Below are 26,134 nucleotides of genomic sequence, written 5' to 3' on the forward strand. Positions count from 1 at the left end.
GACCCTAATCCTGGGCCAGAGATGCTCTTAGGAGCGAGAAGCCTGCTGCAAACTGTGCCTGAGTTCCCACCCCCAGTCAGTGTGTGAGAAATTTTTCTCCATAAAACCCATCCCAAACGTCAAAAAGTTGGGTACCTCTGATGTAAAGTGTTTAGTAATGTGCTTGGCACATGGTCACCTTGGATGACACAAGACGATTAATATCTGACAGTGTTACAGTTGGTTGCTCACACCAACTGCGTGAAGCCTTTTCTGAGCCTCAAGTTCCTATCAGTAAATTGAGGAAATTATGTCTATTGGCTTTGTAAAATTTTCCACACAGGAAGCACAAAGAACAGTTCCTGTGACAAAATAAACGTTCAGTATGCTTATCGATACTATTTACTATTTTCTCAGTCCTGCTAAAATTGAGAACTTCCCATTTTACATGCTTTTCTGTTCTCTTACACCTTTCTGTGTGCACACTGTCATTTTTATGCAACGAACGTAGCAAATAACCATCAGCAGACATAGGAATCTGTCTCCTCAGGTCAGGATGAGAGGGGCATTTAGGAAAATCTTTTTCCAAAAACGAGAGATGTTACATAAAACCATCAACAATGCCATTAGTGGTTTTTCACGGCTGGAGTATGGATTGCTCTCCATTCATGTCTGTCAGCTTTGCTGAGCGTCCACTGCAAGCCCCCATCAGCCGAGCCCGAGCAGCCTGCACTCTGCAGCTGCCTGTGCCCGGCCGAGTGAGCAGGCCACTTTTCACCCGGGGATGGTAGGAACCCGAGGAGGCACTGCAGACCTTTGAGAGGGTTTTGTCTTGTGTTTTATTGTTTTGTTCTGAAGCTTAGAGAAAACTGCTCTTACTGTGATAATAGTAAAAGTCTTCTTAGTGATGGGAGAAATAGTCATTTTAGTTTCTTTTGCTGAGATCCGTGACTGCAGGACTTCTCCTGTCTCCTGTCCCCAGTCTTTGATACAGAGAATGTGCTTCCTAAACCCTCTTTGTCAAGGGAAGGAAGAATAAAATACTGAACCTATTGAAGTACACTTTCATGTGTTCGGCACTACTAGTAAAACTGTCCTTATCTTGAATTCAAGCAAACTATCCGGTAAGGAAAGACTGGCTGTTGTCATGTTGGTCTCTGTGGCCCTGCACCCCACTGTGACTTGGGGATTCCGGTGCCACATCGCCACCTCGTGGTCTCTCACTTGAACTGACTGTGCTTCAGAGCAAGTCAAAAAGCATCACCGAAAAACCACACTTGTGCTGTGCACACCCCCCACCACACACCCACACCCACACACACCCACCCACACACACGAAGAATCAGAGCCAAAGGGAATGGGCATTTTTCTGAGGGTAACTCTTTAATTCTGAATTGATAAAATTTCAGTAATAGGTATATTTAGATGTATAAAATTCCCTCTGTTTATGAGTAATCTAAAGTGGAAATAATACTTATCTTTGAAGCCTGTGGGAACTTGTAGACTTAGTATTAAGTATTTCATATGAGAAGAGGAAGAAAACACATTGTAAAATCAGAATTTCTTATAAGACTATGACTAGAAATTTCCAAACAGCATGCTTAGAAAGAAAAGGAGATAATTTTATTTATTTAGACTTTTAAAATTAAATTCCAGTGGATACATAAAACATTAAAATGCACATATATATGAGGTAGGTACCGTGTGATTTTTGATACATGTATAACTTAAATAATACGTAAATCGGGTAAGAGTATTTATCTCCTCAAACATTTATAATTCATGTGAAAACATTCAAAATCCTCCCTCATGCTGTACATAATGTACATTATGGTGCTGGTGTCCACAGTCATCCTGTGCCCAGTAGCACACGACCAGCTTCTTGTTCCTGTACGTGTATCTTAGAACTCACTGCTGGGCGTTTACCCATTCTCCCCCTGCTCCTCCCTCTAGCCTTTGAGAATCGCCCTTGCACACTCACTGCGTGTGAGGTCAGCGTTCTTAGATACCACATAAGAGTGACCATGGGCAGAAGCTGTATTTCACACAGCACAGCCATGTGTCCTTTCTTCCACGTTGTTGTGCATGACAGGACGCGCTCTTTCCGTGGCTCAGGGGTATCTCCCTGTGTATATTTTTTACCAGATATCTAGTAAAGGCCAACATAATTTCAAGGATACATAGTGTAGAATATAGATAACGTCTTTGAGAATTTCTTTATATCTAGAGAAGAGAACTGCACACTTGATAGAAGAAATAATTGAGGTGATATTGTATAAAATGAAAAAAAAATAAAGTATGGTGACTTTTTCTAAAGAGATCCCTTGTGTCTTCCTTTACAGGTAACACAGATTTTAAAAAATGCTTTTAAAAAATTACTTTCTTCAACTTTAAATCTATATATTATTTTTAGGATTCATCCCCTTGATTAACTGTGAATAGAGCTTCACAAGAGGTAATCTTTGCCAGGAGCCAGTGTGATATTATAAGACAGGGAAAGAGTATTTTCCAATTCTTCTTTACCGGAATGTGTCTCGTGTTACCAGAACACGTCTGCAGAACATGCCTGCAGTGTTAGACACTAAAAGAAATTACTTAGTTGCAAAAACTCTTAATTTAGAAATTAGTTTTTGATTTTTAAAAAAATCATTCTATTTATTATTAAGCTACTATAGTCAGGATATTGAAAAACAGACAAACAAAATAAAGTAGAATACCTGTAATTCACTGCTCATTGCACCAGTATTTTTAGCATTTTGCTGTTTCGCCTGCCCTGATTTTATTTAAAAAAATGTGTCATGACTATAACATTGTGATAACATTCTTTAATCCATTTATCTCCTCGAACATTTATATGCCATTTATCATTCATCTTATAGAAACATCTTAAGTAGTTTAAGTTACTACCATTTTGAGACATTTGAATTGGTTTCAAATTTTCTTCTTAACATAAAATGCAATGAGAGTCACCCACTGATGTTTATCTGCTTTTATTTTGTATCTAATTGTATACTTGAAATTTTAAAAATGTTCTTAAAAGGAGCTGTGATGGAGGCAAAATAACCCCCAACCTGTTGTTTGTCAGCTGTGCTGAATTTCTGTCTCCCCCATATCAAAGACTGAGTTTCTAGGACAGAGGATGTTAAGTGTAGGAAAAGTTACTGAAAGAAAGATCCTGAGAGATGAGTGTGTGTGTGTGTGTGTGTGTGTGTGTGTGTGTGTGTGTGTGCATGTGCACACAAGATGGGTCAAACTACGATCAGCCAGTAGGCTCACAAGTACAGGCATTTAGCTAGTGTAGGTCTGACAGGAAAGCAAGGCGTGCAGCCAGGGCACGTGGCAAGCAAGCATCCTGAACTTTGCCTGTCTGTGACATCGGACACAGGAAGAACAAAGGGGCCTTTTGGAAAGAGACAGGGTGGGTGGGAGGATGGATCCAGGTGCTGCCTCCTGCATAGGCATCTGACTTAGGGGACCCAGTGGTGCTAGTGACAGTGCAGTGCCCAAGGCTGTTTATCCCTTAGGAGGGTCCTGGTTACTGCTGCTGCATCTTGAGGTCTCGCCTCCTTCCGATGAGCCTCCAGCCGCAGTTCTGATGTGTTCCCCTCTTCTGCAATGATGCCCTCCTCGAGGGCGCTTCCTTGTCTGATGCACGTTAATTTCAGTCTAACTGAACTATCTGTAACTGAACTTTCTTGATAACGGGTTTCCAAGACAATAGGTGATTGGCACCTTCAGACAAATTATCCATTATTTATCATGAAAAAGATTCCAACTTGTATTCTTATTCATGTGTTTACCTGTTTACCTCTAGTTCTTAAAACATAGCATTACCTTTTTGATGCATACTGAGATAAAATGTATGAGGAGAAGTGCATAAGTGATAAACTCACTGAACCTTCACAAATGCATCTTACAGTGTGACCAACTCACTTCGGGAGAGGGAACACTGCCTGCCCTGGGGAGCTCCCTTGAGGCCACTTGCAAGTCCCTGCTGGAGGAAACTGCCCTCTGCACTTCTCTTTTGATCAGCATCCTGTGTTTTAAGACCTTAGAATGAGAATCTTACGTGTTCTGTTTAGTTGCATTTTATTGCATTTCTTGAAGGCAACATTTTGTTGGTGAATTGTGTTTGTGTTGCTTAGATTATAGATTGTTTCATTGCTCTACAATACACAATTTATTTGTTTCTTTCTGGGTTTTGTTTTGTTTTGTTTTTTAGATAAAGTCTCACTGTAGCCCAGGCTGGCCTCAGTCCCAAGTCCTGAGGTTACAGGTGTACACCATCACACTCGCTCTATAATATACAATTTAATTACTCATGTTTTTAAAAATCTTTTGTTAGTCAGAAAGTGTGAAGTGTCATAGTGTTACACTTCTTTCACAATTTTTAGCCTAATATGAGGTTTAACATGTTTTCATGCCCTCACTGGTTATTTAATTTGCTCTATTGTGACATTGGTCATTTACTAGTTCTTTGTGGCACTGGTTGCTTTGTTGTGAATAAATCTTTCACTTTTGCCCAAACAACTGGTCACATTGGACTTTACTTAGAAAATACACAGTGATTTTTATTTTTCACTGTCTCTCAAAGGTCCAGCTAAGACCCAAATCGCTGCTGTTTTGACAAGGTAACGCATTTTCTTTCTGGTGTCCCGTGGCTGCAGTTTCAGTCAGAACAGGAGCAGGAAACAGAAAGAGCCTTGAGCATGGCGGGCTGAGGGGCTGCCCTCCGGGTCACGCCAGGACCTCTTGCTCTCCTGCTTCACGCAGGCTGAGGCTTCCTTTCAAATACCATGTTCCTTGAAATGCTGGCTTCCTGCTGCCCAGGGTGGACCCTGCATCTGCCAAATGCAAGCTGACTCATGCACGTGACTGACAGTGGTGACACAGATGAGAACTTCCACCTTGAGGGCTCCCACACCAAGCTACAGGCAAGAAGCCCCAGAGGACAAGCGAAAGACGCATCAGCACTGATCCTGACTTCATGAGTTTGGTGTGAGCATTTTTGAAGAACCAGGGGTGATTCCAAGGGGCAGAAGGACGGAGAAGTACTGAAACTTCTGTTTCTCAGGTGAAGATTCAGTTGCATTACCTAGACCAGTTTAGTCTACAGGTGAAGAAAACCCCTAAGTTCATGGCAGACTCCACTGCTGGGCTGACGCCTTGATATTTATCTTTTTCAACTACTGTATAGTATTACGCGCATTTGGTTTGCAGAAAATGTAAACTACCCCACATATGCATCCACTACCTGGTTACTACGAACACCTGCCTGTGATGAACTTCTCAAATCATTACTGGAGAATGTGGACAGTGGAAAGAAAGATGAGGTGCGCTCCCCACACTGAGGAGTACAGCTAGGACAGAGGAGGTGCAGAGCAATCTCTCCTCGAAAACCTCCCTTCAGTCCCAGTGATCTCTCATTCTGCCCGGTGATCCCCAGTGAACACCACGGGGGGTAGTGTAGCAAAGAAAACCTCTAGACATGTGGTTGAGAAAGTGCAGTTTCCACTGCCAAAAGAATAGAAGAGCCAACTAAAAGAGCTCCCACTCGCTGAATACTTAGTCATCTGAGCAAAAAATTATATAAAGAAGTATGAGGTTATAGCTCAAAGTGCAAAATGAATGCCTATAAATACCTGTGAGCCCGTTATTATGAATATTTTTCCAAATAAATAACTAAATAAATGTAAGAGAATAGACAAATCTGTCACAGGAGGACTAACAGATGATCCATGTAGATAGATGTCATGGCTCTGTAAATGTGTACTGCATGGTGGCTTAGGACTGCAGGGCAGAAAGGGGAGGAGGGCAGTACCCTAGCAGAACCTTGGGCAGACGCCACCTCTGCTGGGCAGTCAAGGTTAGTGACAGTGGTCAGTCCTCTTGGCATAGTGGACACGCTTGATAGGATGGCTTGGCAAGGGGGCTTCCCTGCTGGGGTCTTCCCTAGTTCTGTCACCACAATCTGACCATGGAAAAGAAGATCAGACAAGCCTGAGTTGTAGGACGCTGCATGAAATCTACAACCCAAGTTGTCAAGACACTGTCGCGGTGCAGAAGGGCAAATGAGCTGGGATAGTGCTGTTCTGAGGTGTGCGGATACATTCTGAAAGCAGCTAACAGACAGGATGGTAAAAATGCCTTTAAAAGTGTCACGAGGGTTGTCTGAAGGAAAGTGATTGTAAGGTACCAATATTTAAAAAATTAGCGTACATTCCTTAGTTATGACAGATACACTATAACAATGTAAAATTTGAGTCTTTCCTTAGCCAATCTTTTCAGGCTTCAAAACTTTCCCCCAAGACAGGGTGTGCACTTTCTTCAGAAATCCAACAATAGCAGTCTCTGCTGAGCAGTTTATTTTAGCAAGAAGCATCTCCCCTCCGCATCTGATTCCATTCTGCATCCACTTATTTCTCTCACTGCCCACTGCACCCCAGGGGTGATTCACCACCCTGGCCCATCTTCAGAAGAAAAAGGTCTTGCTAGGCTGGTTCAGTTTAAATCCCCACTCCTGTTGTTTCCTCTTAGTAATCCACGGACCCCAACCCACTCGCTTGCTGTGTTCAGTTAGCCCCAGCCTCTGGTACTGCAAAACTCTACTGCTTCTCTGTAGCTATCGCAGCACCGCAAATCAAGTCTTCTTTAACACGCTTTAGCACTTACCAATGAATAGTTTTTTTTTTTTTTTTCCTTAGCTGGTGGTAAAAATAGACCTGAGGGAGTCTATGGGAAGCTCTCTGAAAAGCATTCTAAAATAGAAACCTTATCCACAAAAAAGAGGATAGATGAGAGGGAGGAACTGGAAGAAGGCAGGGAGGGAGGGAAATAAAAGAGGAAACGAAGAAGGACCAGCAGCATCTTTTTAAAAATTACAATCCTCTGGTCTCGCTGTGGACACACTGGCAGGGCAGCAGCAATCAGCAATATTCAGCCCTGAGATGCCACTCATTTTAGATAAGGCCGGGCCGCACTTCATTCATTTGTGGAGAGTGAGGAATTGATGTAGGTTTCTCCATAGCTTCTGATGATTGCACTGTCATCTTGCACAGCAAAAGCACATGCTTGCCTCTCTACTTCTCCTATCCCTGAGATCTGACCCTAGCCATGCACAACCGTGCGCCTGCACCACCCATTGTGCAACCCTCAGTCCTCCAGCATGCGGCTCCTGTCCACCTCTGCCTCTGCAAGCACAAGAGCCTGCACTTCATGCAGCCAGAGGCTGGGAGTCAAGCAGTGTGTGAGTTCTCAACAGACAGGGGACTCGCTCATCTGATGAACTTGGACCAAGGGCATGATTTCTCTGCACCTGTTTCCTCTCTTCAGGTGACAACTATCTTTTTGTGGGTTTTGAGGGACAAATAAATGTGACTTAGTATCCTGCTTCCTATATATCTTCCCACTTCTTCCAAAGGGCAGAGTTTTGTGTGCAAAATAATGCTTCTGTAAGGGCGAGGTGAGTTGAGCCACAGTATACTATATTGTAAGCACAGTCATGGCACTATGCCTCCCCACCCCATGCACAGTATGAATCTTCTGAGGCACTTTGATTTTTATTCTGGATGTTGGAAGTATTCCATGTTTATACCATGCCTTTAGGAGAAAGCTAGTGAATAAGAGAATATATATGACCTTGGAGTGAAATAACTTTATTTCAGGATCTGCCACCTACAGAGTTGTGCTGTTATCAAAACAAACAGACAGACAGGCCGACATTGATTTTGATGCAAGCTTCTTCAAGGTCCAGAGATACTTACAGGGCCTCTGCTGGTCTGAGAGAGAAGACTGGTCAGAGGAGAAATGAGCATGGGGAGTTGCTGCTGTACCATAAGGGCCAGGGGGTGTTTTGACTGAAGGCTCAGATTTTGCATATTTGCCCTGTGCCACACGTTAAGCAGAGACAAAACAGTTCACGTGCCGTAAGCATATACAGTTCAGGTGTTTTGGTTTATTTTCCAGATGGGAGTTAATGTGGTGGACTCTGCGGTATCGGGGTTAGGAGGGTGTCCTTATGCACGAGGCGCCTCTGGGAACGTGGCCACTGAGGACCTGATATACATGCTTCACGGCCTGGGCATCGACACAGTAAGTTACTGGAATGTGTGTCAACATGTACGTGTTCCTTGCAACTTCAAGTTGGAATGCTTCTCAGATTTGGGAAGCAATTTTGAGATCAAAGGCTTATTACACAATTGCTAAAATGAGCTCTGGGAAATACATTTTTCCCCCAGGGATTGCTACAGCTCAATCATCATCAACAGTATTACTGTTTCACAAAGTGTGTTCTGAACCCAGAGTGCTTTTACATACACTCACTGCTTTGATTTTGTATACTTTGTGCGTTAGAGCCCATATTTTCGCTATTGTTCTTTCAATTTTGTTACTTGTGTGGTTGTTTCCTTGGAGGAAACTGAGATCTTGACAGTCTCAGGTAACAACAAGGCTTGTGGACACTCACCCAGGGCACTTTTCAATCATCAGTGGGAGAAAAGAGCTTTCTCTTCTCTCAGGTGGTTGGCACGTGAGACACCAGCTGGCACTAACCCTTTCCCAAGTAGCACCAGGGAAGTCACATGCTATGCGATCACATCCACCTATAGGCTGAAAATTTATCAGTCAGGCTACCTATGGAGGAAATATGAAGGGCAAGAAAACTCTTCACAGATTACTAACCATCCGAAGTGCTTCCTGAGAGATAAAAGCATCATCTGGATTACAGAATGAATTTTCCAGTCTCTATCTCCTGTCTCTCCTCTTTCTTACTCCGGTTCTGTGGAGGCTCCTGAAACAACCAGCTTCTTGCTGTCCCTGTTCTTTTCCTCATCACCACCCTCACGCGTCACCCTCACTTGGAATGGTCTCATGCACATGCTCGGTTTCTCCTGCAAAGTGAGTCACCGCTATCCTAAACATGTTTGCTTCCGGGGGCTCCCTGTCTGTCCCCCACACTGCGCTGGGACCATCCTCCTTCCAGGCTTCCTGTTGTCCTTAATAGCTTTACCTCTGCAAACACCATGATGCTACCTCGGAGTCTTGTTTACGAGTCTAGCTTCCTGTGCAGCCAGAGAGCAATGATTACAGCTTATTCATACTCAGTGCTTGTGACATAAAGATGCTCAATAAATATTTATTGAGCGTTCACTTGGCACCAACTGCCCACAGCTGTTGTCTATAAACACCAAAAGCTATTGCTTGTCTCTAGTTAGGAACAAATGTTTCATTTGCAAAGTAGCTCAATCATTTCTGTCAGAAGGAGATGACGAACTGGAGAAAAAGCCATCTTTCCCTGGAGTTTGGCTGAGTGAGCGGAGCTCGTTGGACAGCTGATACTGTTTGTCAGGTCCTGTTCCCTAACCATGTGTGCACTTGTAGATAGGTCTGGTGCTAAGGACTGTGCAGTTCGAGGAGGATAATGGCATTGAGTAATGCAACCAGTGACTCAGGCTGATGAGCCGATGTCCCTCTGCGTCCCAGGCCCATTCAGTAACTGGGGACCTCACGAGAGACTGCAGAAACGCTGTGGTGACTGCTTCTTCCCTCTCATCCTTGTTAGGGACACACCGGCACGGGTGTTAAACACTTCCCCAGTGTTCATTCTCTGCATGGGCCATGGCTTCAGACTTCCCTTCACATTCAGCCTCTACGCTGCCGTCAAAGGGATTCTCTAACATAAAGCACGAGTGGACAAAGGAGATGTGGGCGGAGGCGCCTGAGACGTTTCTAGGTGAATAGATGCGCCTGCAGATCGTACTCTTAGATTGGACACACATAAGCAAATATTGCATTGTTTCTCTGGTGTGAACAACTGAAAGTATAAATAAGGACCAAAATGGAGAAGAGATATTGCAAAGTGGAAAGGAAATGTTCAGATGAGAAGGGGAACTAGGGATGGAGAAAGAAGGGACAAGAAAAATAAAAAGAATTGGAGGAAAAAATGGACACAAAGCTTTTGTAAATAAAGAGAAGAAGCGGGCTAAAGAGAGGGGAGGAGAATAGAACAAACAGAAGTGAGATATAGCATGTACAGATACAAATTTCCCGGAATGAATGTAATCACCATGTACACATAAAATGTACCAATAAAGCAGAAAAAAAAAAAATGAAAGTACAAGTGTGCCTCCGAACAAATGGCCTTGGAAGCAGGGCTGTGCTGTCACACGGTCCTGCCTGTGTGCACCCTTTCCAGTTGGCAGGTGTGTTGTACGCCTTCCCACGTGCACTGCACTGTTTGTTCGTCATCCTCTGTGCACACTGCCTGTCACCCAGCGTGTACACCCCGAGAGCCTCCAACGTCCTGTGCAGCTCCTCTCATGGCCTGCAGTGAGTCACACACTCCTTCCTCTCCTGGGCTCATCCTCTCCATTTACAGCTCAGATCAGGGCTCCTCGCTCCGCACAGCCCTGCAGCATGTTCTGTCTGTTCCTTTTTCACCATAGGTCAGATGCTCCATGCTCTGTCTCCACCATTACCTGGACACATCTCTATCTGCAGTTTTAAATAAAGCAGAGTTTCTTTTTATGTCTCTGTCTTACTTGTTTGAGCATAAGCTCCCAAAGACAGAAACCACACTCTCCATGAGGGCCTGGAAACCCCCAGAAGCATCACCACACAGGGCACATATTTAAGTACCTGATAAATTATTTAAATGTAAATGAAAGCCAGGCACGGTGGCACCTGCCTGCAATCCCAGCTGCTCACAGGCAAAAGCAGGAGGATCCTAAGTTCAAGGCCAGCCTGGCAAGCATAACAAGAGCTTGTCTCAAAGTTAGGAAAAAAAAAAAAAAAAAAAAAAGGAGGAGGCTTGGGATGTAGCTCAGCACCCTTTGGACTCAATCTTTGATCCTTACGAAGAAAAAAATAAATGAAGTATCATCGCATGATAATGATCTCATTATACTAGCTGTTTATTGAAAAATGATGAAGGCCAAAAAGAAATTCTCCTTGGAAATTATATTTCATCACATTCCAGGCCTAATTGTTATAAATGGAATGCTTAGAAAATGAAGAACATGAATAATTTAAACCTCCCCATTAACCCTTGCTTCAAGTAATTCAGAAGAGAAGGATATTTGAGTCCAGTCATTTACCAAATTTGAAGCACAAGGAATTAAGATTGTTAGAGTAAATTGTTCCAGCCAGATAATCCATCAAATATCATCAGTATTACAAAATCAAATTTCTCCTACCAAAATGCACATTACTGCCCTAAAACCAACTCTACAATGAAAAAGAAATAACAAAAGTTGTTGAGAAGTGTCATTTAGGAATATTTTTCTTAATCATCCTTAACAAAACTACAAAAAAAACCCCATTATTTCCAGAAAAATTGATTGAGATAGCTCCACTTTCTGAAGCAATAGTTGTTATAAAAATCCTTACAAGCATTCACACTTGTCTCTTTTAAGGGAAATTCAGACTTCCACAGTGTTAATAACTATTGCTAAGGGGCAACAAGGGCTGAGTGTGTTTCATTCTGAGCCTTTACTGCTTTTAGTTGGCATCGAGGGAGGACATTGGAGCTTATGAAACATTGCATGAGGGCAAATATAGGAGCAGTCCACCTACTCCTGGGACAGAAACAGAGCTAGGTGCAGACTTCAGTGGTGACCTGTTGTTACCCCAAGCACAGAGATGAGGAACGTGTTCTGATGTGCACCTTCATACCCAACTTCGTATCTGTCATCCTTGGATTTGCCTAAGCTTTTGTTGATCCTATTTATATTTCCAGGCAGTACAGCCTCTCGGGCAAAGAAATTCCAGATGTGTACTAAACGTAACTTCATTTTACCCAGCTTCCAACCACCTCCTCCAGCACTACATCAGTAATAGTGATTCTGAATGTGCAAAAAATTATGCATTCATTTTTGCTACAATCTGTAGGTCTTTATCAAGCTTCTTTCTTTATAGGATAACAAGATTGGTTTTTTTTTTTCCTATTTCAGTTCTGATTTGTAAACTCCTTCAAACTGTTTTTATTTAGATTGTGCATTAGTGATGTTTTGTGGGCTATTTTCTAAATCCACAACTGTCCTCCTGAATGGCACTGTTATTTGGCTGTGTGTAATTTATGTTATTATGGAGATGAGATTCAATACATGTTTGAAAAATATGAAATGCTGACTATATGGTTAAAAACATAGGTTTCATCCCAATAGAGAATGAACAACACAAGGTTTAACAATTTTAATATTAATAAGTAATGACCTGTAAACTTAAAAGGCATCCATGTTTGTCTTATTTCTAATTTCCCATCCCTTTTGCTGTCCCTTCCTTTTTGACCAGGGTGTGAATCTCTACAAAGTCATGGAAGCTGGTGATTTTATCTGCAAAGCTGTGAACAGAACTACAAACTCTAAAGTAGCACAAGCATCTTTCAGTGCTTAACTTGGATCTATTTATAACCTAAGATTTAGACGATCCCTTTGGCTATGTAGATTCCCCTGGAAATCAGTGTTAATCTTATTCAGAAGCAAGAAATAACAGAGAAGAATGGAAAAAAGAAGACACTTTTATCAAAATTTCTGCTGAATAGACTGTGAAGTCAATGGGAAACAATAGCAGCTATTGGGCAAATTGCAAGCTGAGATAAATAAAACTCCGTTGACATCTTTTGGAAGTGGAAGTAAATAATCTACTTTTTGGTCTCCTAGAAGTAACTCTTTAATGTAGTAAATGTAAAACATAGACATCAGGGTTCCCTAAGTATCCAGTATGTGTTAGTGTTTAATCAGCTTAGCTTAGCAGTGTGCATGCCGTTAGTAGTTTACGAGTTCCTGCATGGTGCGCCAAGTGTGTGGCCCAGCACTGTGTGTTAGGCCTCTGGCTCTCAAATTTCCATGTGCCAAGTCGGTTACGTTATGGTCCAAGAGCCAAATCTCCATCTGATCCTACACAATTTTTAGCAATAGAGCTTTTATATTCAAGTGTGGCTAACATCTGTTAACCATTTCAATGACTTTATCTCGTTCCAAGGGGCTGTGGTCAATGGCAAGATGCCACATTCTGGAAGCGCTTTTTATGACCTCCCATGTTTGCTGTGTGCCTCTGGTTTACCGTACTTTACCTTTCATCAGTTACAGATACATGAAACCTAGCGTACTAGGACTGCACTGCTGAGAAATGATAAGGTATGGTTTTTGTCCAGATGTCTAAACGGTGGTGATGAGAACAGGTAACACAATCTATTTCCATAATTTTAGTTCACTTCTAAATTGCCCAAGAAAATGCTATTCAGCTCCTAAGAACCTCAAGATAATTTTTAATTCATAAAATGAGCTGTTTTCTCTTGATTTATGGTACAGTACTTTGATTATATCAGATCATTTTTAGTTGATCTTTCTAGGGATTATCTTTTAAGAGGAGATTGTAGGAATTCTGTCTATTGTACTGGAAAGCAAATCCAGAGACAGCAAAAAAATAATATATCAAAGGTTGAGAAGAGATAAAAAGGGTCTGTGTCCAGAAAAATGTTTCTGTAATTTATGCAAATCATACGGGCACTGTATTATTACAGATGGATCTAGAATACCAGTTACATTAACTACACAGACTTCTCCAGTAACACTAGGTGACCTTATCTTTGAATAAATTTTTATATAAATTCAAATATGAAAGTGAGTATTGTGAACTTCCTAGGAAATAGTCTTCAAACCCGTTAAAATAAAAGGACATTTTCAAAACATAAAAGTTCTAATACCAACTAAATTACATTTTATTAGAGCATATTTGCAGAACGTGATGGTTCCATTTTTCTGGGGAGGGGGTACAAGTACCCAACACATCTTGATGCATTTTGTACAACTAAGTTATCTTTAAAGATACTCATAAGAAAGAGTCACAAGGGAAACATTGTGGACTGACAAATCAGAACTGAATCTCTGTGGAGGAGGCTGACTTGGAGGTCATGACAGGATTTTGGACCTGGTGCTTCACAGCTGGTCTTCCAGACCTGCCTGTGCCTGTCTGGGTTAAGGTTGGGATGTGGAAAGCACACCAAACACAAAATTGCAGCTGGCTCTCTATCTGCCCGGGCATGTCCCCTGGTCCATGTCTGTGCTGAAGTTTATGTCCTGGCAGATGAGGACAGTAACAGCTCACCTGCACCCGCGGACACCGTGTGTGTCCCATGTCCTGAGGAGACTGAATGTTCCCCCCTCTTCCACAACAGTGCAGTCTTTAAGATACTTGGAAAAGCCTCTTTTGATATAAAGGGATCCTAGAAAAAAGGAAGGAGGAAGTGCTGCTGTTTCAAAATAAGAGAACATATACTCTTCAAAAGACGGCTTCAGGCACAGCACCACGCAGCCTACTGTCTGCCTCCGGAGAGCCTCGGTGCTACCCGAGCATGCTTGCCACAAGCAAGCTTGTACTTCTGGAGCAGTTAGAGGGACCTGTGGTCCCAGGACTCTGGAGGCTGAGGCATGAGGATCACCAGAAGCTACAGTCAGCCAGTCGATGTAGTGAGTTACAGGCCAATTTGAGCTACATAGTGAGAGCCTGTCTCAAAAAAGAAAAAAGAAAAATACCTTTCCACTTTATCTGTTATCTCTTTCTCTTCCTCTAGCTGACTTCAGAAGATATTTTCTAATTTTGGGGAAAAATTCTGATAAAATGTAAAACAACCAGATGTCCTTTGGTAGCATCCCCTGTCAAAGCTACATCTCACTGCTCAGGAAGTCTTGGAATCAGTGCAGGACCCACCACACTGGCTCCCTGCATGTACAATGGTGCCAACCTGGACTCTGTGGGAAGAGTTTAAGGATGACAGAGTAATTACAGTTGTCTTTGAAATGCAAGTTATAGTAATCTTTTTTTTATTATTTAAAGAGAAAGAAACAAAAAAAACCAGAGACAAATAAAAGGGTAGAAATAATGCAGAATTACAGAAAAATAAACAGTAAGAAATCACTAGTTGATAAGTTACATATTGTCATCTTACAAATAGTTGTTTAAGTTACAAAACTAAAGCATACAAAGTGACATTCAAATAGTGACACTGCCAAAAGTTCTACTCAATGATCCAACAAAAACTTAATAATATGGTTATCAGTTCTACACACTTTTTTTTTATCTTAAACAGGGTAAGATTAAACATATCAAAACAGAACAAAACAGTTCATAAAGAAACAATTTAAAGAAATACAGATTTCAAAGCAAGTCCACTGGAGATCTTCACTGTCTATCATATTGTCTCTAGTTTTCTTCCAAATAGTTGTCCCCATCTTCGCACACGTTGAATACATACTGCATATTATAGAACTAATCAAATCATTACAGGATGATGAAGGCTTTTTAGGTCTTCAAGATCTGACATTGAGGAAGTCAATAATGACTATCATAATGTCTCTCATTCTCTTCATAGTAGTTGTCCTTATCTTTATGTATGCTGAAATTGAACTTAAGAGACTAGACTAAAATCACTCTGAACAGTGAATAACAGTATTGCTAGATTTTATATCATAATGTTACAGAATTAGCATTGGGTTTCTTAGTGTCTCTTCTTCTTCAGAGTATCTGTTCATTACATCTTGCATTATATAATCTGTTCCCATAAATAGTTTAAAAAATTATTCCCATGTGTGAATTTCTACATGTGTATCTATCCTACCTGTATTATAGGGAAAAACAGATCATAACAAGATGACAAAACAAATTGCTAGGAAAACATGCAATGAAAAAGACACATAAGACCACAATATTACGTGATCTACGATAGTTACTATGCTTTCTCTTGTTATTTTCAATAGACTTGTCATATCATCAGGCTTAATATAGTCAAGCCCCAGCAGACCCTGCTAGTTCTCTCTGTGCCAGGGGTGGCTGACTGATGTCACTGCAGTGTAGGGCTCTGCCCAACTCCAAGATGTCCTCCACCAGTCTTCTGATGCTGCCTCGGTGCCGGGCTCTGCCCAATTCCAAGATGGCCTCCAGCGAGTGACAGCAGCCACGAGACCCAAAACCTAGCACTCACTGGGAATCAATGCAGTTCTTCCTCTTGGGTCCACTGCACACTGTGCCACATGTCTTCACTGAACTCCCAGCACCACGTGCATTGGTCAGAAAACTGAGTGTTGCCCAGCTTTGGAGCCCAGGTGTATGGTCTTCTTGCAATCTCCTCCATCATGGCCAGGTGGCTCTGGCTGCTTCAAAGGGCCCCAGGTCCCAATTTCCAGCACTCACTGAGAGCCAATATAGCTCTTCCCCTTGGATCCACTGCTCACTGCACCGTGGAAAAGAACAGAAGGGGGCCTGGTGGGAAACCTGCCAAGGAAGGGAGTCTGGAACTGACTGCAAGTACATTAACCCCGTAAGTTGGGCCAACTCTTCCATGACAATAGAAGTACTTGTAATCTGAAAGTATTGTCTTGTTTATTTTTTTCCCCAATAGAAAACAGATCTCCTACCTTTTTCTTATTAGCATTGATTAGGTATATTTTATCTGCATTCTACCACTTCAAGACTGTGCAATTTCACTTCCATCCTATTTTATTACCACAGAATGGTGGGCTTTTTGGGGATATGTGTGTGTGTGTGCATAACATACTTTGTCCTTCATTTTCTATCCTCCTTATCTATCCTTTGTCTCAATCCTCTCCTTCCTTTCTACTTTCATGCCATTTATTTTTCTCCTGATTTTTTTTTTAATTTTATTTATGGAGAAAAGAAAAAAAAAAGCAGGGAAAGGGTACAAGTTATACAGATTTACAGAAAAAAAATGAACAGTAGGAAATCACTAGTTAATGGATTACATATTGTCATCTTAGAAATAATTGTTCAAGTCACAAAATTAAAGCTTGTAAAGTTGACATTCCATCAATGATACTGCAAACAGTTCTGTTCATTGATCCAATAAAACTCTGTGATATCATTTTCTATCTTATACACTTAAATATACATGCAGTTATATAGTTTGGAGCACTTTCTTTTCCTCTCTTTTGTACCATGACTATTACACATTTTGGGTTTCATTGCTCCCACGGTTCTTATTACTTTTTTGGAAGAGAGTAAAACCAAATGTAACATAACAGAACAGAATCGGTCAAGTCAAAAGGGTGGACATAATAGATAATGTAAAAACATAATACAAGGTGATCAACAATGGTTACCATAATGCCTCCCGCTATCTCTAATAGAATTGCCTATATCGTTAGTTATAATACAATTGAACAAAACAGTAAAGAATAAAACTGACAAAACCAAAACATTGGAGACATTGTAGGTCTTCAAAAGTAGATAAAAGTCAACAAGAATGGGCGTCATAATGAATCTCATTATCTTTACAGCTGATGCCTAAACTTTCGAACCTGATACTATCCAGCAAAACAGAATAGGGGAACATCAGTTAAAAACCAGATGGTGAGAGTAATACAGGGCTTTAAATCAAGGTAATGAAAAGTCAAAGTGGGTTACTATAATATATCCTGCTATTTTTTTCCTTTAATTAAAAGGATAAAGATAAAAAAGTAAATAATGGAGTGGAGATTGAGATAAAAGAGGGCATAACAACGAAACAGCGCAGATCAAAACATAACCATTTAAGCAGAGATGCCAAAAATGGGTGAAAACAGAAAATGTTTGTCTTTCTAAGTCTGGTTTATTGCATTTAACATGATGCCCTCTAGTTCTATCCACTTTTCTGAAAGTGATAGGGTGTTGTTCTTTACCGCTAAGTAATATTTTGCTGTGTTTATATATCAGGTTTTCCTTACACATCCATATCTTGACAACCACCTAGGCTGTTTCCATATTGTGGCTATTATGAATTGTGCCACAGTAACCATGGATACAAAGGTATCCTTATCATGTGCTAATTTTACAGCATTTTCTCGATGTCTAGAATAAAGTGTTGGGACTGCCCTGTATCTATACAATCATATGAGTTGAGAAGAATAGAAATAGGTCTAATTCAAATATTTGGTAATTTAAGCACCTGAACTGCTTCTTGAATATACACATATTTAAATTCCCAGGGCCCTTGATGGTTTTTGTGAATTTTTTGTTCCAAAAAATTGGGGAGCAAATGCTCACTGAAAGACCTTTCAAAATATGATGAATAATTGAAGAGTGAGTATCTATACACACAAGAAAGTTTAGAAAAGGTTTAGATAAATCAAAAGTGTAAGATAAGCAGGTATATTTTACATAAGAATTAAGTAAATCCAGAGAGAACCTGCTGAAATTGATAATTACAAGTGAACAGTGTCAGTAATAACATATAACTTCCTGACATGGAAAAGATACTGTAGATACGATGAATAATAACTAAGTAGTTTTGCTTCAGGGATTGAGAAGTATCTGCAATTTCTTTCTCTCTCACTGTACTTTTCTCTCTGTCTCTCTTTCTCTCGTACACACACACACGCACACGCACACGCACACAGGCACATGTACACCACTCTACTTATGGACAGTTGAACTCAGTTTTCTCACCAAACTCTCTGAAAGATGTCCATTTTCTATCCGAGGAGCCAAGACTGTGCTGTCTGTTAAACTATGCACTGAAACATGTTATCAAGGGAGAATGAGCCTGTACACCAGCTGTCACTTGTGACTAACATGCGAAAAGTTCACAATGATTTAACACCCAGTCACATTATTTCAGTGCTCCTTCACTTAATTTCACTCATAGCTATTTCAGAATCAGGTTTTAAATGCTATAACCCTCGATTGTCTGTAACTGATGTCAAACCAGTCATTCTCTGGGGTCTCATTTCTGCTGCACATTCATAGGGTTGGGAAGAAAGTTTATCAACACTATTGACTGAGATTCAAGCCCAGAAGGCTTAGTCTGGAGTAGGGCATTAGCATTTAAGAATGTATGGGTAATGCGCAGTTTTCACATGCAAAGTCAGTTTAAATCTCTTCTACAGCAGTGGCTTTGACGTGTGACCCGAGACTAACAGCATGAGGCAATGGCCTCCTTCCCCTTGGACCTTCATTCACAAGAGTCGGGTCAGTTCTTAAAATCCAGGGTGTGGATGTATGTATGTACCAGCAACCAGGAAAAGTCATAGATGCCATTGTATAGGACTGCAAATTAAATTCACTGTGAATGCAAAATCTCAGGCCAGATCCGCTAAATCAGAAGCTCTGACTTGAAGCACATATGGATTCTGCAGGTTGTTCTAAGGGACCCTAATGTTTGAGAATCATGGCCCTGGATGAATTGCTTTCCAAATTAATGATTTACCACTGTCATAATGAGCTCAGGAGACAAACAGAAAAGACTGAGTGATTGTGTGTCCTGACTCCACACACCATCATCTAAATAACATCAGCGTAATCTAAACTCCTGTTTCACCCCACATTTCTAATGTGAACCAAGCTTGCAAGGGAGAACCAGAGCATGCAAAGCAAATGTCCATGTCATCCTTACTTGGCTTACATGGCTTCTACACCATAAGCATCAGGCTTATTATCAGGTGTTTCCAGGAGATTGCATCTGAGACAAATTTCTACCAAGTTTCTGTACACAGTAGTCATCAAATTCATTGCAAATGTAGAAGTGAATTAAAGTAAGTACTAATGGTAACCATGAAGAAAGACAGAAAATATTGTGTCAGTTCAGGGAAGGAGACATTGCCATCAATTTTGTCCAAGTGAGAAAGGTTTAATAAACCCGCTGCATTTCCATCAGAGTCAGGCTTCTTTAGTGCAGTCTGATCTTGGGCTCTGGAAGTAAGCAGTCTGGTGTGGAGTCCTGTGTTTGTTATTCAATTGAATTGCAACCTCGTTCAATTTCCCTAAATGCCTTTGAACCTTACCAGTAAAACTAAAATAACAATAGTTCTTATTTATACAGCTGCTGAAGGGATTTCACGAAATAATGCTTATGTATTTGGCGAAGTGCCTGGCATTTAGTAAGTGATCAATAAATGTTAACTATCATCATTTTTATTATCCTTTCCTATGGCCCTGCTCTGGAGTCCAACTTCTCTTTCCATTATGAGTTGTTAACCCCCAGAGAGGCTCTCATAAAGATCATCCTTCATCTTTCCCATGTACAGATTGTGTTTTCTTGAAGGGAAGGGCCTGCCATGACTCAAAGAGAGCCAACTTCTCATCAAACCCAACCTAAATTGCCCTGCTTTTGAACTGGCACATACTCTTTACTGTGCTTCATGGCAGAGCCCTGCATTCTGAGCTAGTTCTTTTCTGTGTTTTATGAGTGTCATTTGACTTAGGAACCTATTAAGAGACTTTGGCTGAGTAAAGTCAGGCATGAAGCATCATCGTAGGCTCACTTTCTATATCTTGCATCACCTAATGTCACACAGTTTGTGAACATGAAGAATTTCTCCCACGCTTTTGGTAGCTGGACAATTAGACAGCTGGATATCGACATTTGCAGCTGCCGATTCAGTGGTATCTGTTGGATTAGCTGTGTAGCTGAGCATACATCCACTTTCTCCTCTTCCTCCTTGCTGATCCCTTTATAAAGTCCTGTGCCTAATGGGAGAGCACTATCCCTCCCTGCCGTGGGAGTCATCTCTTCCCTGACCTGAGGTGTAGTTCCAAGCTTTTTTGACCTATGCAAGAGCTTACGCCATTCTACAAAATTTGGAGAAAATATCTCAGAACTTTTGGTGACTGTTTCATCTGAATTTCCTTTCTCTAGTTAGTTCCTTCAGGCCTCTGACAGAGGCAGATCACATTTCAAGCAAGCAGATAATATTCTGTGTCCTATGAACCCTGAGCTGCTCCTCTCAGTGAGAATGCTTCCCCAATGGGCTGGAGGTAAGAAGGCCAATGTGTGAGACATTATTAGTGTACAGATGCCAGTATTAGACATACCGGAAACCCTCCAACAGACTCAGAGCTTTGTGAGGAAACTTGGCCTGCTTTCCCCAGAGCATTCTCTGAGTTAAACTGAGGTGTCACAAGTTCACATTGTGCAGAAGGGCACACCCCAAAGATAAATCAATGAGATGCCTGTGGCTTGCTGTTGTACAGCAACCTGTGCTCTCAGTACTTAGTACAATGACATGAAGAAAAGAATGTCCATCAATCTTCCTTAAAACAAAGGACAGTATACACAGATATTGTGGATCAGAGGAGGTCAAGTTAGAATTCTGCTCAATAAAGAGGAAGGAGAACTGCAGGAAGATGAACACTGGCAGCAGGAGTGGGGAGGATGCTGCTTCCCTGTGAGGTTGATCCCCATGTATATGAGATGGGGTCCCACATGGGCACTGAAAGCCACTCGGCCTCCTCTCACCTGGGCACCTCCTTTAGCTCCCTTAGCCAGACAGAGTCTCGGGCCCCAGGACTCTAGGAGTGATGCTGTCATTATGCATTTCTCAGCGCTCAGGGAAAGCATCCTTCAAAGCTGTCACTTTGGAATTTCACTGTTTCTTCTATATAAGGCACTACATTGTTTTGTTTTACTGTTCTAGTTTTATATTGTGCGGCTGTTAGCAGAGACCATATATTTTTCTTATGTTTTGATAATTTTGTTAACAATTATGAAATTAGCCAATTTCTATACATACAATCTCAATTAGATTTTTATCTAAACAACCATTTAATTATTTACAAAAATCAAATCCATACTGAACCAAGCAAATTTTCTGCTTTTCAGGTAACTTGAAAGACAATATCAAATGTTTCTAAGACAATTTCAGTGATTAGTAAATAAACACATTTACTTGATTGGCAGAATATTTTATGCAGTTAGTATCTAGAGTGCACAGCAACAGTTTTGAGGAAAATTCACTTTTATATTTGTTTTGACAATCACATTTTATCTTCTTTTTAAAGAAAGTTTTATAACCCATGTGATGTAATTTACCTAGACATATTAAAGAAGACATTTTATAATATATCATTCTCATGTAAGAAAAGTTTGCATGTTACATGCTAAGTGTATAAAAATATACATTTTTTACCTAGAAGTGGATCATTTGAGCCCTCAAGTTTTTGATCAACTGGGTAACACAGTAAGATTTTGCAAAATCCAAAAAAAGGAAGTATTGCATTGGTCAGAATTATTTGCATCAACTGTGACTTGTTATCTCCCCGATTTATAAGTTGCTCGCCACATATGTATCAGCCTCTACCCAGGGTGACTGCCTGTCATGTGACTGTGCACTGTGCTCCATAACTCTTCTCATACCCCTACAGAAGAAGTGGCCGGCCCTGAAATCTCCCACTGCTCATGCTCATTCTTGGTCTCACCTATGGCACTCCCTCAGGGAGCTGATCTTTAACCGGTGCAACCGCAGCGTGGTTCAGGCTTACACCTACAGTGGGGTGATTTGCTGTGTGGTGGCCTCTTTCCCATGACTTCGAGATGCTGACATATGCAGGCTGTTTCATAAGTACCAATATAACTTCAGTGACTCTTACAAAGGCTAACATAGTGCAGCATTTCATAAATTTGGGTGAAAAACAAATGGATGTAATCTTTCCATCCCTGTAAATTGCTGTAATGGTTGATACTTGAGACGTCTAGAAGCTTGAGTAAGTAACTCAGAAGTTCTACAGGCCAGAGTGTAGAGGACATGCTCCAGGGAGGCTGTTTCTGCTTTAGGATGTTGTAATGGCTGATTCATTGCATCAACATGAGAAGTTTAGAAGTTTCACTAAGGGACTCAGCAGAGAGCCAGGGTCCTCACTTCATAAACATTCTCCGCCTGTGCAAGAGGGGAGATGTGCTCGTCCCAGGGCAGGGAACCTGCTTACAAAGTAAGGCAGAAAAAGAGACTTGTTCCCTCCCTTGTTGCTTTTTCTGTCCTCTGCTTTCATTTATCTAACAAGTATCTATCCAGTACATTCCATTCAGTTAGGATTGTGTTTCCCCAAAAGTAATGGAAATATGCCGAGATAGAAGGCTGCAGTTAAAATATCCAGTGTAAGGAAAAGAAGGGTCTGAGAGCTAACTACTGCCACATGAGCTGGGGCAGGTGAGAAGGCTGTCCACACAGCAGGAAGCTTCAGACACTGTCATTACCAACAGGAATGACATTCCGTAGCCGTAGTGAAACGCAGTGTCGCTCACCCCTTCCTTTGTGCATGATCTTTTCCCTCCTGCTTGGCAAGCCTTGATGTTTGAGAAAGATTCAGTATGTGAGTAACTCACCTCCTCTTACCCTGTGGGGATGTGCATGACATCACTGGTCTAGACATCTGAAACAGGTTTTGGTGGAGGTCCATCATGTCTGTGTGACTGCTGACAGGATCCTGCCACATCATCTTTCTGCTTCACCATCCTTGATAACGTAGGGGAGCAGCTTAGCTTTTGTGGTTATGCTTGTTTCCTTTCCATCTCAATATAACTAATTCAGCTCAAATTTCCCACTCATCTTCAAGGCAAAAAAACAATCAACAGCAGTCTTATACAATTATGTACCTTTTTTACCAGGAAAACTGCAATTTTCCAAGGAACCCTGGGTGTTTGTGCCCAGAAATGTCACATCACCATGTTTAGTTGTTATTTTACCCACCAAAATTTCATGTGTTCAGTGGTGGAGCATCTGGAAGAAGAACGGATCACAGAGTGCTATGGTTATCAGAAGAACCACACGTCGCTGGTTCAGGGCTGACTGCCTCTTAGGAGGTAGGACTGCTTGGGGGCGGTCACTGGGGCAGGACAGGGAAGGTGTGTCTTATCTCTGGCTTCTTCTTCGCTATCTGCTTATAAGCTGTCAGGGGTGATGAGCTTTCTTCTGTCATGCCGTTCTGCCTTCCAGTTTCTGCTTTGAAGCCGACAATGATCTCCCAAAACCGTGAGCCAAAATAAACCTCTCTTCTTCACGCTGTGAGAGTTGGTTATTTTGTCCCAATAACAGGAAAGTGCCTAACAAAGGAGTATTCAAACTCAAAACAAAATTCTAACCTGTGTGTAAAAGTGAGTGAGACCAGGCCGTGGTAAGAGCTGTGTCATAAATAGCTGCAGGGCCCCGACTTCCCCATGTGCCAGAGATATAGTGGGCAGTAAAACAACGAATGGTGCTTCCCAAAACTGTCACCGTGTAAACACACATAAACTTCAGGCAATGATTACACAATGATAAGGACTGGGGAGAAGAAATCTATCTGGTTCTAAAGCAGCTTGATAGCTCGTCCAAAGGACATGGTTCACTATTCTGATGCGATTTGAAAGAAGATTATGGTGTGACGAATAGAGAATGGAAATCAACATTTCCTGGGAAGGGAACACACACGTAAAGATTCTCTAGAAGAAAGGAGCCTGCTATATTTTGGGAAATTCAAAAGAAGGCAAGTGTGGTTGAAGCACAGGACAAAACAGAAACATAAATGTGCAGGCACAAGTTAGTAAGGAGCTCACAAATGAGAATGTGTGAGGGATTTGCTTGATTGCATGCTTTGGGAATTACACCTACAGCCTCCAACCTCTCCTGTAATTTAATCTACGCATCAGACAAAGTGATCCCCTCACTTCTATATTTATTCAGTAAAAGAAGGCTTAAATAAACAAAGTTACATCACAGTAATTAAATGTAGCAGTTCATACACTCTTTATCATAACATAACTCCTCAACCTGGGAAGTTTCAGTGAATGACAATTTATTTTGCCACACAGATATGGAGGCTGAAGATTGAGTGCCCAGTTTGGGGTGGCCAGTTGCACAGTCCCAGTGAGACTCAGGGCAGCACAGCTGAGGAACAGGGAACACAAAGAGGCACAAGACATCTTCTGGCCTCTCTTCCTCTTCCTATAGGGCCACCAGATTTATTCATGAGGGCCACACCTCAGTGAGCTCCTGTAATCCCAGTCACCTCTCGAGGAGCCCACCTCTAAGTACCATAGATGGATTAACTTTGCACCTTCTGGACCTTCACAATTGAGGACCGAATTTCCCACACGAAGCCTCACATAATAGACTCAAACCATGGATTGTGGTAAAGTGTGACGTTTCAACTCTTTCCCATTATTGGCCCAAAGTTAAAATTTTTCTAGAAGCCAGGGACTGCAGTAAAATAAAATTATTGTCTCTCTGTGTCTTTATATTCAAATGTGAAACAGAAAGCAAAGTTGTTAAACATATTCTAGGATCACATAAGGTTTTTAAAAAGCCAGAGGAAGACTAAATAGTGTGTGATTCACATGACCTTTTGTTATTTGCACTGCATGATAGAAAAGGAATCTGAAAGACTATGGAAAAGAATAAGAAAAACCCCACAAAATCACCCTTTAAAAGACCCAGTTGACTCTGCAGACTCTTTAGTAGAAGAAGCATTAAGCAGGGTTAAGTGCAGGAGGAGTTTGTGGAGGGCAGGATGGTTTTTGGCAGTGAGCTCATATACCTGAGACCTTTTTCTGCCCTGATCTGCACAGTCTTAAGTTAAAGTTCTGTCTGGTTTCTTAGAAACGTGAGGGGAAAGAAATTATGTCTTTCAAAATTTTGCTAGCACTGAAAACACCTAAAATAGAGCCTAAAAGCTGCTGGTGTGCAGTTTTTTTTCAGTTGGGGAGTGTTCTTTGACAATATGGAGGCCTTTTTAAAGAACGCTGGGCGTTTTTTTCTGAAGTAACCTGTGTTCCAAATCTCCAGTTATTTGCAGAGTTATGTGAACCAATAGCAACTACTTAGGATGGAATTAATAAGAATTTTATTGGTTCAAGGTGCTTTGCACCAGCTGTCAGACACAGACCAGACTCCTCTGCTATTCTTCACCCTGAATTCATAAAGAATAGCGTCCCCATAGGACGATTTTAATTGGAAGCATATTTCCCATTGATGATGCAAACTCAGGGTCACAACAGGTAACCCAAAGGATTGTCCCACCATATGTTATCCCCAGAAAATGTATTCTCCAAACATCACAATACTCAAGGGGCAAAGATTACATAAGTCCTAAGATAAACTTGCCATCAAGCCAGTTTACTCTAACTGAATGGCTGGGTTTCAAATGAAGGCAAGATGAAATTTCAATTCTGGTATGCATTAGTAAAATGAAAATTATGTTATCCACCTGTTTGAGGGTCTGATACTTTTATGCTAAGCTGCATGTGTGCTTCGAGGTATTCAAAAATGTTTTCAACACATAGTAATATAGTCTAAAAGCCAGAAAATGTAAAGTTACTTTTATTACAGCAAAGTGAAATGTATAGTCCTGATTATTCATTTTCACTGACAGACTTTTCTAAAAAGTCTGTTAGTAACATAATCTTAATCCTCACAAG

The 26,134-nt window shown here is 41.2% G+C and overlaps 1 protein-coding gene across 7 annotated transcripts in view; it reads left to right on the top strand.

Moving 5' to 3' along the window:
• Positions 1-12,601, top strand: part of Hmgcll1 (3-hydroxy-3-methylglutaryl-CoA lyase like 1) — a 126,488-nt gene extending 113,887 nt beyond the window's left edge. For all 7 annotated transcript variants that reach the window (XM_063253814.1, XM_013142822.2, XM_063253816.1 and 4 more), the window contains 2 exons: positions 7,945-8,070; positions 12,268-12,601. In XM_063253814.1, the coding sequence (XP_063109884.1) occupies positions 7,945-8,070; positions 12,268-12,369 (228 nt within the window). In that variant the 3' untranslated portion in view covers positions 12,370-12,601. The remainder of the gene's footprint in view (positions 1-7,944; positions 8,071-12,267) is intronic.
• The last annotated feature ends 13,533 nt before the right edge of the window (positions 12,602-26,134 follow it).

Source organism: Cavia porcellus, unplaced genomic scaffold, assembly GCF_034190915.1.
Source record: "Cavia porcellus strain 051 isolate PalLab524CR breed Dunkin Hartley unplaced genomic scaffold, mCavPor4.1 scaffold_7, whole genome shotgun sequence".
NCBI classification, from domain to species: Eukaryota; Metazoa; Chordata; class Mammalia; order Rodentia; family Caviidae; genus Cavia; species Cavia porcellus.